The 14,162-nt window shown below is 46.6% G+C and overlaps 2 protein-coding genes across 1 annotated transcript; both read left to right on the forward strand.

Annotated features, from left to right (window-relative positions):
* Window positions 1–14,162, forward strand: part of LOC143715444 (uncharacterized) — a 261,819-nt gene that overhangs the window by 92,106 nt on the left and 155,551 nt on the right.
* On the forward strand, window positions 5,800–7,517 carry LOC143715481 (G2/M phase-specific E3 ubiquitin-protein ligase-like). The gene is made up of 4 exons (XM_077207315.1): window positions 5,800–5,956; window positions 6,038–6,213; window positions 6,465–6,637; window positions 6,803–7,517. Exons 1-3 carry the CDS (start codon window positions 5,884–5,886, stop codon window positions 6,564–6,566), a joined length of 351 nt encoding a protein of 116 aa, XP_077063430.1. The 5' UTR covers window positions 5,800–5,883; the 3' UTR covers window positions 6,567–6,637; window positions 6,803–7,517.

Raw genomic sequence — 14,162 nt, forward strand, 5'->3', positions numbered from 1 at the left:
GCTTACGCTATTACACTAGTGAACTGACTCGATAAGGAAATGAATAGTTGAAATAAAGTCGTTATTTTTGGGGGTTTTTGCACACAAAAAGTATTCTCGTCGTTTGATAAACTTAAGATTGAGCCACTGTAGTCACTTGGACTATTTTAACGATGTCTTTAATAACTTTTCGAGGCCGGCAAGTTTCAATCCCTGAAGAAGCCTATGGACTAGTATGGAGGAGTGATCCAGCTCTCAGATTTCATCAAAAATATTTCAATTTGTGTTCCGAAGATGAACGAAGGTCTTATGGGGTTGGAACAACATGAGGGTGAGTAATTACTGACAGAATTTTCATTTTTGGTGAACTATCCCTTTAATTTATACATTTGATAAAGGTAAACAGAGAATTGAACATTTAAGCTCACGTGTATTCATTGTATAGCTTTATCTATTTATTCTAAAGTGTATTTATATTACCTTCTGTAACGGGGTTCAGATGTTATGGGAAGAAGAAGGCGGGAACCGGCAATCATTTAAAATTTTTAATAATACAAATACAAAAACAAAAGAAACTGCCAGCAGCCCCTCACGGCCGACTGCTGGCAACACCGAACAGAAACAAAACATCAAATAAAACACAGGCCTGTCCTCTCTCGATCTCCTCTGTCGTCGCTCCCCCTTTATGCTTCCGCTCCTCCGTGAGAGATGCGAGACCGCTGCGTCTCGCAGGTGTCATTCATTACCAATCACGCCACCGGCCTCGCGCCGTTCTCTCACGTCCCTCGACCTCGTCCTGCTCGCCACATACCCCCATTGCCCCTTGCAGGCCGGGGGGTACCCACGAGACTGCGCTCTACTCCCCCCCGGCGGCGGCGGCGATCCCTGGGGGGTATGGTCCGACGAGGTGACTGAAACGGAGACGGAAGCATGAGGAGCGACAGATCCGAGAGAGGGGAGAGAGAAAAAAAAAAATCTTGGTCCGGTTCCCGGACACACTGCCGCTCGGTCCTCAGCCAGCTGAGAGACTCAGTCGCGGTGCCATGCGATGGTACTGGACATCCGTTGGGGGACGGTTCGACGCTCCTCCGCCTCCTGGCGGACGGCGATGGCTCCTCCGGTCGAGGGCAGCCGGCAGCGAGTCCCCCGTTCCCTGCTCCGCCCCCATCATGGCAGACGGCAACAGGCTCCGGCCCACGGCGAACGGGAGCGACTCCTCCGCTCCCTCTCGGACGGCAGGCACCCCTCCTCGACCCAGGAGCACGGCAGCGAGGTCTCCGTCCCACTAGCTGTTCAATCGCTCCAGCACCATCGCCTCGGGCAGCAATCGGCGGCCATGGGTCCCTCGTGCTGCCTGAACTCCTCAGCACCGCGATCCCCCTCAGCAGCGAGGCTCTCCGACAGCGTGCCCCTCCTTCCTCCCGGGTTTTGGCACCAATGTAACGGGGTTCAGATGTTATGGGAAGAAGGCGGCGGGAACCGGCAAACATTTAACATTTTTAATAATACAAATACAAAAACAAAAGAAACTTCCAGCAGCCCCTCACGGCCGACTGCTGGCAACAGCGAACAGAAACAAAACATCAAATAAAACACAGGCCTGTCCTCTCTCGATCTCCTCTGTCGTCGCTCCCCCTTTATGCTTCCGCTTCTCCGTGAGAGATGCGAGACCCGTGCGTCTCGCAGGTGTCATTCATTACCAATCACGCCACCGGCCTCGCGCCGTTCTCTCACGTCAATCGACCTCGTCCTGCTCGCCACACCTTCATATTAGGGCTGGGCGATATGGTCAAAATTTATATTAGTCGATATCGATAATTATCACGATAAATGTGAAATCTTTATTTCTTTCCAGTTTAAAGGCAGATTTTTGCTCCTAAGTGAAAGTTGTAGAAACCAGAGCGTTAATTATGGTTTTAAACTACTCTTTATTGTCAGAACATATCATGACAAACACTTGCCAAACAGGTGAACATTTCACAAATCTGAGGTAGAACATTTAAACATTTGTCATTTTTCCTTAAAATAAATATCTGAATAGAAAAATATGTTTCTTAGTTTCTGCATGTGCTAATGGGGGATATTGTTTCTTTGATCAACAATAAAGTGATTTCCATTACACGAGAGTAGATGTTAAAACTTCATGCTGATTTGTACTAGGCTTTCGCCAAGATAAGCACCAACTAAGACGTAGCTTTACAGTAATCTATGCTTCTCCAATCATTTACGCTTCTTTCCATATGGTGATGTGAATCTCCTTCTGTCTGGTGTTAATAGCTGCAGTATATTTGCACACACAACGGCTGCAACCACAGTGCAGTCCCCCCATGACAACCGTCTGGATTGAGCTGAGTAGGGGACATCTCTAGGGTCTTCAAGTGGGCACCTTCCGTCCTCAGTGTTTCGTCGACTAGCCCACGACACCTCAAGAGGGCTCAATAGTGACTCTGGCGTCCCAGAGTCACCCCCCTCCATCCCCCACTCAACGGAGCCCAGCTTAATGACCTTTACATTCCTCCTGCTGCTGAGGTTGGTCCTTCCTCGTAGTTCACATGTGACCTTAACACAATCTATCCATAACCCGACCATACGCGCCAACCCGTTTGACAAAGGCTGTCGAGCCCCACTGTCGACGTTTAAAGCAGGTTCAGTGACAACGGTTCCGTATGGCATACAACCGCAAAACACAATATCTGTCCAAACACTAATCCTCTTTCACGCTAAATACACAGGAACATAATGAGTGTAACTACAATGCAAACTATATACAAATAAACAGACTCTTCGAGTTTTCAAGAATTCTTCGAAACAGTAGCGTGGCGGCCTGTACACTGCCAGCCAGAATCTTTCCGTCTCAATCACAGCCAGTTGCTGCTCCTCTCTGCGACTTCAGATAAGTTCTTTACTGTGCGACGCAACTCTTGGCCACTGAATCCGACGTCTCTGAGGATCCGGGTTGTGGAGTGTGCCACAAATCCTCGACAACCCACTTCCACTGGATAAACCCAGACTCTCCATCCTCGCTGTTCTGCTTCAGTGGCCAGCTGAGCATATCGTAGTTTTTTCCTCTCATATGCCTCATCTACAGCATCCTCCCATGGCACTGTTAACTCTATCAGTTGAACAATGCGTGCTGATCCAGACCACAAAACAACATCTGGTCGGAGGTTAGTGGTGGCAATCTCAGGTGAAAAAATAAGCCGTTGATCAAGATCAGCCAGCATTTTCCAGTCCCTAGCAGCTTCCAATTGTCCTGGGCAAGAATTGGTTTTAACACCTTTTCTTTTCGGTTAAAGCAGAGACTGGCAGCTGCAATATTCCTTTACTATAAAGTCCCACTCTGCTGAGGCAGCGTGAAACTCCCAACCATTTCCTGATGTATGGTTATTATTAACGCTTCCAGCTTATCCACTGTTGTCAAAGAAATCTCGTACACACTCAGTGGCCACAGCAACCTCAGCAGTAGACCAAACTGAAAGCACCAGAGCCTGGTAGAGCGCAGCTGTTTATGCTCTTCAACCCTTCGACTTCTTGTCGTCTAACTTCTCCCACTCGAACTGTGTCCTTTAGATCCCCATCGTACCATCTCCCAAGACTCTTCACTGGCTTCTCAGAAACTGTTGGTATTGCCTCACCATTAATGAAGAATGTTTTATAAACTACCTTGCCTTTAATTATCGAGATGCTCCTTGATTTAGAGGGCTTAAATTGCATTCGTGCCCATTCAATGTTATCGGTTAATTTAGCCAATAACCGATTAGTGCAGGCTACTGTTGTAGTCATGGTTGTCATGTCATCCATGTATGCTCTGATTGGTGGTAGTCGCAACCCAGAAGCCAAGCGCTCTCCTCCTACTGCCCATTTTGATGCCCTAGTGATTACTTCCATTGCCATGGTAAAAGCCAGCGGAGAAATGGTGCATCCTGCCATTATTACAACCTCTAAGCATTGCCATGTAGTGCTGAATTCTGGAGTTGAGAAACTAAATTGCAAATCTCCAAAATAGGCTTTCACTAAATTTGTTATCGACATCGGTACCCTGAAAAAAATCAAATGCTGCCGAAAGAAGCTCATGTGGCACTGAACCATATGCATTAGCCAAATCCAGGAATGTCACATGGATTTCCTTCCTCTCCTTTTTAGCTGATTGAATTTGTTGCCAGATAAATTTGTTGCCTTTGATGGCATGTATACGGTGGCCGAGAAGGGTCACAACACATACAAACGCCACAACAACTACATATAGTATTCAGAAAACACCTCCAAATTCAGAAAACACATGCAAACGCCGCCACAACAACTACATATTCAGAAAACATCTCCAAATTCAGAAAACACATACAAACGCCACAACAACTACATATTCAGAAAACATCTGCAAATACAGAAAACTCATACAAACGCCACAACAACTACATATTCAGAAAACAACTTCGTCGATTTCACATCACGTACGCTGCAAATATTCACAACACGAGCAAAAAGGGAATCGAACTGCAAACTGCAAAGACACAACGGAAATGTTTCCGGGGGGCCATAATCAGTGACGGACCCGCATCCATCCGGTTATCTTCGCGCTTTCTGAATGTGCGCTTTTGTTGTCTATGGCTACAAGAGGTTAGTGTTTCTCTTTTATTATGACAGACTTGTCGATGTGCTCTGATACCGAAGTGGTTTTGTGTGTTTTCAACATATTAAGTTATTGTCCCCATAATGTATTAGTCCACGCAGATAATTGTTAAACGTTCTGCCAACGTTGTTAGCTGGAAACTAGCTGTCTAGCTCGCTTCTGGTCACTAAATGGATGCATTACTGGCGTTTGTACATTGTTGTCCTGATATCTGAACTATTTATTTATTTTTCAGTTAGAAATGTTCTGTCCGTTTTGTGCTGTGCAACTGGGGGACGCTCCCAAGTTTTGCCCGTCGTGTGGTCTGAACGTGGGGTTCCTTACGGAGCATCCATCCACTTCATCAAGCGTAGGCCGTGGACCTACAGGTAACATCCCCTTACTGTGCTCCCATTCCACTGTGCTGCATTGAATTGTCCCGTGGTTTTAGCTGTCAGAAAGGCGACAATTTATCAACCAATCACAAATCATAGCTATAATGAATCAGTGTGTGTGTGTGTGTGTGTGTGTGTGTGTGTGTGTGTGTGTTAGTGAATGAGACAAGTATCCAAGGAAGAGCAGCTCTATTTATGAGGTTCAGGGAAGTTAAAGAGGCTGAGAGGAGGACCTTTTCAAAGGCTAAAAAGAAACCAAACATTACGGTCAATGTAAGCTAGTATGGAGGTTTAAGGTCGCAATGTGACTATTACACACAGTCTTAAACATGTTTGTTTTTCTTTTTTCTCTTCTTTTCTTATTTCTGTAGATTTCGATTGGCATAATGACCAGAACAAAATATGGGTTAAAACCTATAAGAGGGAAAACTTTGCCATTAAATGTTGAACCCCTGTGGTCATCAAAACAAATTTTGCCAGCTGCTATAAAAAAACAGCGAGATTTTAATCAAGACACGATGTACGATGGAGAATATGTCTTGGTCTATCCTGATGGCTCTCAGGTACAAAATATACCAGGCACAGACAGACCCTTTGTCCTTGAACATTATAAAGAGGCCTTTGGAAAGGCTTACCAGAGGATCGTACTGTACATCTGCCCCCTTCAGGATTTGAGTAAGTATTGAAGTACATTTATGTAAAATAATAATAATAATAATTGCTAATGGTTGGTAATTGAGTGAGTCCTTAACTTAATTCGTGCTGGTTGTAAAATTGCCATATATTTTGCATATATGGCACCCCAACTGTTGCCTTTTGGTCAAATTCACTGGTGACATCGGGCAAACAGAGGAGGCTGTGGACACAGGAGGGCCTACGCGGGAATTTCTGACACTCTTGATGGACGCCATTAAAACCAGTCGATTTTTTGAAGGCAAAGAAGATGGCAAATACCTGTCATTTGATAGCAAAGGTAATTCGCTTTTTGTCACATTTTGACAGTATTATAAATCAATTTGAACTAACTGTGGAACATTGCCATTGTTATCTGCAGAAGGTGATGAGTATTTCCATGTTGGAAGAATGGTTGCGGTCTCCATTGTACATGGCGGTCCAGGGCCTCGATGCTTTTCCCCAAGCTTCTACCAGTACCTGATTGGTAAAGTGAAGACCATTGAGGCCCCAATTGAGGATATACCTGATACTGAAGTCAGGAATGTTCTCCTTGAGGTAATTTTAATTATGTGTTTCTAAGCATATTCAAGAAAAAATATTTTTTTTAATATTTTGATGAACAATCAACAATATGGACACCCCCGTAGCTTGAAAAACCAGTGTGATGCTGGAATAATGCCAGTGACTTCCATGCTTTGTGACTAATATGTAGTCTAAATTCCAACCAATACAGACTCCTGTCAAAGAGAAATTTTCTGACATTTAAAATGTGATTTTGTCTATTCAGTGTTTTTATTTTACTCTAGATTAAGAATGCTAGAACATTGGAAGAACTCGTGGACCTCGCAGATAAGCACTCTAGCATGCTTCAGACAGCAGGATGCTATCGATACCTGAGGACACTGTAGGATAAGGAAAAAGTTGTGGATGGTTACATCCAGTGGTACTTCACCTATCGCAAGCATGTTTCCTTCCAGAGGTAGGTCACTCTGACTACTTTGTAAGAATTCAAACGAGAATTTGAATGAAACTCAAATGAGTGTCTAACAAATGGTTAAGTCAAAAGTGAGTCCTACTGGCAATAGCATTAAGAACCTACCATGATCTGCCTCTTCCCCTCACCCACAACCCAACCCGGTTATAGGTTCAAGGATGGCCTGGCTACTCTCAACTTTTTCAACGCTCTGGAACAGCATCCCTCCATTTTCCTGCCCTACATGTGTTACAGTGCAGAAGACCTGACAGTCGAGAGTGTAGAGTCACTGTTCCGTCCACAAATGAGCCCAACTGGTAGCTCAAATCACCATGAGGAGGAGAGAGTGTTTGGCTACTGGTTGGACTACTTAATCACTGTAAAAGGTATAATTTTTTGTATGTTGTTTAAAGTGAAGTCCACAAATGGATGATAAATCTTAATGTGTTTCATTAGTCCCAACCCCCACAAAGGAAGGGTCAGGGATGTCCCTGCAGGACATTCTGATGTTTGCCACAGGCCTGAAAGAAATCCCAGCAAAAAAAATTAATACCACAGCCTCAACTCACATTCCAGAAACACTCAAGGTTTCCTGAGGCTAATGTCTGCGCTAACACAATAAAACTCCCGATCTTACCCTCATATGAAATCTTTGAGGAAGCCATGAATTATGGAATCAAGAACGCCCCTGGAGTTGGGCTCCATTGAGGTGTCAATCAGAAATTAACATTCGGTGACAAATTTGCATTACTGTTTGCAATGCACTTTGCAGTTACCGTTCGCACTTTGCTGTTACTACTGTTACATTGTTTACAGAAATCCAATGATTTTTTTATAAGAAAAGGTGCAAGTTTCTCTATTTGGAAACTTTGTGGCAGATTTGCATTGCTGTTTCTGTTGTGAATCATCAGACACAGTCAGATCCATTTGCAGACAGTTTATTCAGAATAGACAAGTTCGACAGGCAAGGGTCAGAACCAGCGAGAAACAGTGGAGCAGAGCAGACAATAGCAAAAGATAACCAGGCAAGAGATCAGGGCAGGCAGCAGACAAGACGAGATCCAGGAACCAGGCGGGGGGTCAGTAGGCAGGCAGCAGTCAAGACGAGATCCAAGGAAACAGGCAGGGGGTCAGTAGGCAGGCAGCAGTCGATCAGAGATGAGATACAGCAGGGTCGTAAACACGGGCAGAATAACAGTCAGGAAAACGCTCAGAAATGTACACAGGGGTGAAACAAGACTTCGCACTGAGCTAGCTGTGAGCGTGGGTTATATAGAGCTGGGGATGAGATGCAGCTGTGTGAAATGATCATTGCCCGCAGGTGGGGATGAAATCAGGGCCAGAGTGAAGCATGGTGGGAACTGTAGTTCGGGAACCAGTCAGTATTCGGGGGAGATCGACCGTCGTGGGTTATTGGGGAGACTAGCAGGACTAGTGGTTGTGACAGAGCCCCCTCCCTGCGAGCGACTCCCGGCGCGATAATGCTGACGACGACGGGGTCTACCACGTGGTCGGGGAGCCGGTCTGGTGGGATGGTTAAGGTGGAATTCCTGGGTAAGCGTGGGGTCCAGAATGTCTTTGGCGTTGACCCATGACCGTTCCTCTGGACCAAACCCTTCCCAGTCGATGAGATATTGGAGACAGCCCCCCCGGCGCCTGGAGTCTAGTAGTTGGTGCACCTGATAGGTCTCCTCGCCCTCCACCAGTAGGGGTTGAGGAGTGGATTCCCTGGGCCTCTCCTCCCTCTCCTCGGTGGGGGTTATGGCCGGCTTGAGCAGCGAGACATGGAAAGTTGGAGAAATACGGAGGTGGTCAGATAGGGCAAGACGATAAGACACTGGAGTGATCTGCCGAAGGATTTTAAATGGACCCACATACCTCGGGCTGAGCTTCTTGCAGGGGAGCCGAAGGCGGAGGTCTCGAGTGGAGAGCCAGACCCATTGACCGGGTTGGTACTCAGGGTTGGGTCGGCGGTGTCGATCGGCTTGTTTCTTGCAGCGGTTGATTGCCCGTTGGAGGTGAGTGTGCGCGAGGTTCCATGTTTCCTCGCTGCGTCTTAACCAATCCTCCAAGGAGGGTATGTTCGTGGGTTCACCGGACCATGGGAACAGGGGTGGCTGGAAACCGAGGACACATTGGAATGGAGTAAGTACCGACTCCAGTACCGACTTAAAGCACATTAAGTACCGACTCCAATCCTCTTGATGTAGATGGCAGTAGGACCGAAGGAACCGGATGATCTCCTGGTTGAGGCGTTCGACTTGTCCATTGGCCTGGGGATGGTACCCGGACGTGAGGCTTACGTTGACCCAGGAGCATCTGGAAGAAGGCTGCCCAGACTCGGGAGGTGAATTGGGGACCCCTATCGGACACAATGTCGTCGGCAGTCTGTAGAACCGGAACACTAAGTTAGAGAGGTGTTCTGCCATCTGTAGGGCAGTGGGGAGTTTGGTGAGCGGAATGAGGCGGCAGGACTTGGAGAATCGGTCTATCACCGTGAGGATGGTGGTGTAACCATCGGAGGGGGGCAAGTCAGTGACAAAGTCAATGGCGATATGTGACCAGGGCCGTTGTGGGACAGGAAGTGGTTGGAGTAGACCGGCGGGCAGAAGTCGAGATGCCTTCTGGGTGTTACAGTTTTGGCACTGCTAGACGAACTGGTTGGCGTCGGGGACTAACGTGGGCCACCAATAGTGATTCTGGAGGAGTTGGGTGGTGGCCGTGATTCCCGGGTGCCCAGAGCTGGGGAGAGCGTGCACATGTTCCATGACCCTTCTTCGGTAAGCCTCGGGGACATGAACCCTGTTGGGAGGACACTCTGGGGGGACTTCTATCTGGGCGTTAGCCTGACTGAGCTCGGTTTCAATGTCCCACTGGATAGGGCCGAGGACCAGGTCGGGGTTCAGGACAGTTTCAGGGGTCTGGAAGGAAAGGTCTGGCTGTTGTTGGCGAGACATAGCATCAGCCTTGGTATTCTTAGACCCGGGACGATAAGTGACCGTAAACTTGAACCGGCTGAAGAGCAGCGACCATCTGGCCTGTCTGGGATTCAATCTCTTGGCTGTGCGGAGGTATTCTAAATTTTTGTGATCCGTGAATACCGTGAAGGGGTGTGAGGCTCCCTCCAGCCAGTGCCGCCACTCCTCGAAGGCGGCTTTCATGGCCAATAGTTCACGATCACCCACATCATAGTTCCGCTCTGCTGCATTGAGCTTCCTGGAGTAGTAGGCGCAAGGGTATAACTTGGAGGGAGATCCTTGCCGTTGGGACAGGATGGCGCCCAAGCCTGTGTTAGAGGTGTCCACCTCAACTATGAACGGTAACTCAGGGTTGGGATGGTGCAGGATGGGAGCCGTGGTGAATCGATGCTTGAGTTGATTGAAGGCGTGGGTGGCATCCTTACTCCAAGGGAGACGCACCGTGTTCTTCCGCACCAGAGAGGTCAGAGGCCCAGCCACCGTGCTGAAATCCCTGATGAAGCGGCGGTAAAAGTTCGCAAACCCCAAGGAAGCGTTGTAACGCCTTCAGGGAGGTGGGTTGTGGCCAGTCCAAAACGGCCTTGACCTTGCACTCATCCATTGCCACGCCTTCTGGACTGATGACATAACCTAGGAAGGTGGTAGAGGTCTGGTGGAACTCGCATTTCTCAATCTTGGCGTAGAGTTGGTCCTGAATGAGTCTCTGAAGGACTGGCCGGAAGTGCTGGATGTGGTCTTGTATGTTGTCTGAGTAGACTAAAATGTCGTCAATGTAGACGATGACAGTTCGGTGGAGCATATCTCGGAACACATCGTTGATGAAGGACTGGAAGACTGCTGGACTGTTTGCCAGGCCGAACGGCATAATCAGGTATTCGTAGTGCCCCGTGCAGGTGGAAAAGGCAGTTTTCCACTCGTCCCCTTCGCGAATGCGGATCAGATTATATGCGCACCGCAGATCCAGTTTGGTGTAGAATCTGGCCGTGCGCAGGAGCTCCAAGGCAGCAGGTACTAGGGGTAGGGGGTAGCGGAACTTGATCGTGCAGTCATTGAGAGCCCGGTAATCGATGCAGGGTCGGAGGCCGCCGTCTTTCTTTTGCACAAAGAAAAAACCGGCCGATGCAGGTGACGTTGAAGGTCGAATAAAGCCTTTCGCCAGTTCCTCCTCAATATATCTGCGCATGGCCTCAGTTTCAGGTTGAGAGAGTGGAAAGATGCGGCCTTTGGGAGGCGTGGTGCCTGGCACCAGATCGATGGCGCAGTCGTTGGTACGGTGAGGAGGGAGCTTTGAGGCTTTTGCCTTGCTGAACGCCTCTGACAGATCATGATACATGGATGGGAGATGGTTCATAACAGCATCCTCTTGGGGTTCGATGATGCTTAGGAGTGGTAAGGGAGTGACAGTGGCGAGACAGGTAGCGTGACATTTCTTCCCCCAGCAGATGATTTGACCCGTTGCCCACTGGATGTGTGGGTCGTGCGTGCGGAGCCAGGGCAGGCCCAGGATGACAGGTGTGTGTGGGGCGTGGAATACATAGAACTGAATGGTCTCATGGTGAAGGACTCCGGTCCGCATGCGCACCTCTTGTGTGATGTGGGTGACCAGGCTGGAACCTAGCGGCCGCCCATCGACGGCTTCGACTGTGAGGGGAGAGGAACAGGGAATCAGAGCAATCTTATGGCGCATGGCATAATCTCGGGACATGAAATTACCAGCGGCACCAGAATCAATTAAAGCGGCCGTTACTACTGTTTTGCCATTAAAGGTGAACTCAAGGGGTACCGACACACAAGAGTTGGGGTTGAGGGAATCAATGGTCAAACTCACCGATGCTACATCTCTCAGAGGTGGTCGTGAGGGACAGTGGAGACGGAAGTGTCCAGCGCCGCCGCAGTACAGGCATAGTTTCTGAGATCTTCGTCTCTCCTTCTCCTCTGGAGTCAGACAGGAGGTGTTTATCTGCATGGGCTCACTGGTCTCCATTGATGTTGACTCAGAAGCTCGAGGAGTGAAAAAACTGCGGGCGGAAGGCACAGGGCACGGGCCTTAAGTGGCTTGGAAATACCACAAAACCCCCTAAAAACTGCTTGAGTGCCAAGTAAACTTTGCGAATGGCACGACAGACAGCACTTTTCACTAAGTTCTCTGCATCTCCAATAGTGTAAAGGAACGTGCCACTCGCAAAGAATCTCAGGGCAATGCACACAGTCTGTGCAGTTGTCAAAGCCCGACAACCTCCGTGTTGAACATTTAATGTGTGGTTCCAGCAAATTAATGATGTAAATAACACCCTCACGAGAAAAACGATATCTCTCAAAAATTACACTGTCGTGCTGCGCTAAAGGATCCTGTCTATCCTGCAATACGCGATTAATTCGAAAAGCTCTGCGAATTATCCTCGCACCTTCCGCAACAGGTTGCTGTCGTAAAAATGGACAAGACATGGCTACGACAGACTTCCCGTATCACCTCCGCTTATAAAGCCGCAATCTAATCCTGTTTACATGAAATAAGCCTGCTCGCGAGCAGGTTCAAGCTGGCGCACCTGTTGCTATGACAGCAAGTCTAGGATGAGCTTCGAAGAACCAAACGATCCAAGATCATGCCAAATAGCCAACAATCAAATCCAGCTAACTGAGTTAGCGACGTACGAAGAACAGGCCCCAGATGAATAACATCAGTACGACCCACAAACATTTGTTTAATTGGATTAAATATTTTAATCATTCTGTCATGTTTTTGCCCTTAATTAATATTCAAAGTAGTTGACTGTCATTCTCTACGCTGTGTGCGCTACTGTTTAAGATTAATTAAATAGCCTATACCCTATTTAACATCATTACAGGCACCTCACGAGCATTCACTCATTCAATTATTTTAAAAGACTGGAATAAAGCACCAGCGCACACAAGCAATCCTTTTTATTAGTCAAATTCATTTCAAAATGTAAACTCAACAGGGATAAAATATCAGTAAGAGAAAAACACTGTTAATGAGGAGGAGACGAGCATATAGGTAGGACTGCTGCAGGTTAGTGGATAAATATATATTTAGCCTATTTATTATTCAGAATGCACAGTTGGAAAGAAAATGTATTTATAGGAACATTTCTGCAGGCTCAAGATAATTAATACAGAGATCATTATTCATTGTTTTTAGCAATTGGCATCCATAAAATGTAGTGATAATTATCTTCCATGTAGGTTCGCTGAACTCTTTTCCCGGAAACTCCCGTATGGAAGTAAAATAATGCCTAATGTTTTTTGAAACAAAAAGCCTGTTGAATTGAAAAAAAAATATGCATTGCATTAACCCTGCTTGTATTTTAATGCATTGCATTTTTAGCATGGTTGAATATTTAAGCTGTGAATTTAAATTAAAAACATTTCAAACACATTTTCATTAGTAAAATTTCAATAATCCATATTCACCTTTCATATTTCACTTCCAAAATATTCAAACTGATTAAAAATACAACCTATGATATTCAACAGGCGGTTTTCGGTCCATTTTATTTCGCTTTGCAAATTCGCTTCCACAAATTCAGTGGTTCAAATTCGACAGTAAATTCAACTTTGCCGTCCAGGAACTGCAGGAAACGCAGTAGATTACCGAGCATAATCTCCATCTGCTGTTAGTCAATCTCACCAGCAGGGTGTGCAAGCGCGTGTTGTTGACGAAGGCGAGCAACAGTTAGAGGGAGCCATTCATTTATAAAAACTAATTTACAACAATGTAAGTGTATTTGCGATTATTATGTTTTATGTGAAATTCGGTTTCTTCACAATTACTTTTCCTGTGTAGCCTACATGCATCTCTACCGTGAACAAGATTATAATGTTATTCCCCCGATGCGGATGTATTAATACAGATCCAATGTTACATTTGAGTTTGACATATCTATAGAGATCGCTAAGACATGTGACCAACTGGGCGGCAACGTCATCAGAACGCAAAGAATTATGGGTAAGTTTGGCCCGTTTACATCGGTTTACATGGGCTGGCATAGCAGACTAGTGTTCTGGCATGAAAAAATAAATAAAAATAGCGTGAAAAACAGAATATAATCCTACAAAATGCAGCGGGCTAAAGAAAACATTGTCGGACCATACCAGAAAACTGTCGTCCGTTCAAAAGTATGCTAAAGTTTTAAGCACCACACTCCTCGCTCTCTCTCATCTATCTGCATGCAATCGCAATTCATGTCAAGATTGCAATGCTGGAGTGTGTGCGTGTGTGTGTGTGTGTGTGTGTGTGTGTGTGTGTGTGTGTGTGTGTGTGTGTGTGTGTGTGTGTGTGTGTGTGTGTGTGTGTGTGTGTGTGTGTGTTTGTGCGCCCGCGAGAGAGAGAGGCGCGGGCGCGATCGAACTGTGTGTGTGTGTGTGTGTGTGTGAGAGAGAGAGAGGGAGAGAGAGAGGCGCGATCGAACAGTGGAAACATAAAACATACTCCCTCATTTTGTTCATAGAGGTTATCATTCAAACTGCAAAGTGTTTACTTATATTTGTGTAACTTACACTCGCAATAAAACACAACATTGTGCTTTTGTCAC

Source organism: Siphateles boraxobius, unplaced genomic scaffold, assembly GCF_051911475.1.
Source record: "Siphateles boraxobius isolate OS27281-9 unplaced genomic scaffold, OSU_SipBor_1 6, whole genome shotgun sequence".
NCBI lineage: Eukaryota > Metazoa > Chordata > Actinopteri > Cypriniformes > Leuciscidae > Siphateles > Siphateles boraxobius.

Excerpts from the sequence above, each read along its gene's own strand:
- LOC143715481 (XM_077207315.1), top strand. The coding sequence starts at position 5,884 with ATGGACGCCATTAAAACCAGTCGATTTTTTGAAGGCAAAGAAGATGGC. Across the intron at positions 5,957-6,037 it reads CCTGTCATTTGATAGCAAAG|AAGGTGATGAGTATTTCCAT; the intron begins GTAATTCGCTTT and ends TGTTATCTGCAG. Across the intron at positions 6,214-6,464 it reads TCAGGAATGTTCTCCTTGAG|ATTAAGAATGCTAGAACATT; the intron begins GTAATTTTAATT and ends ATTTTACTCTAG.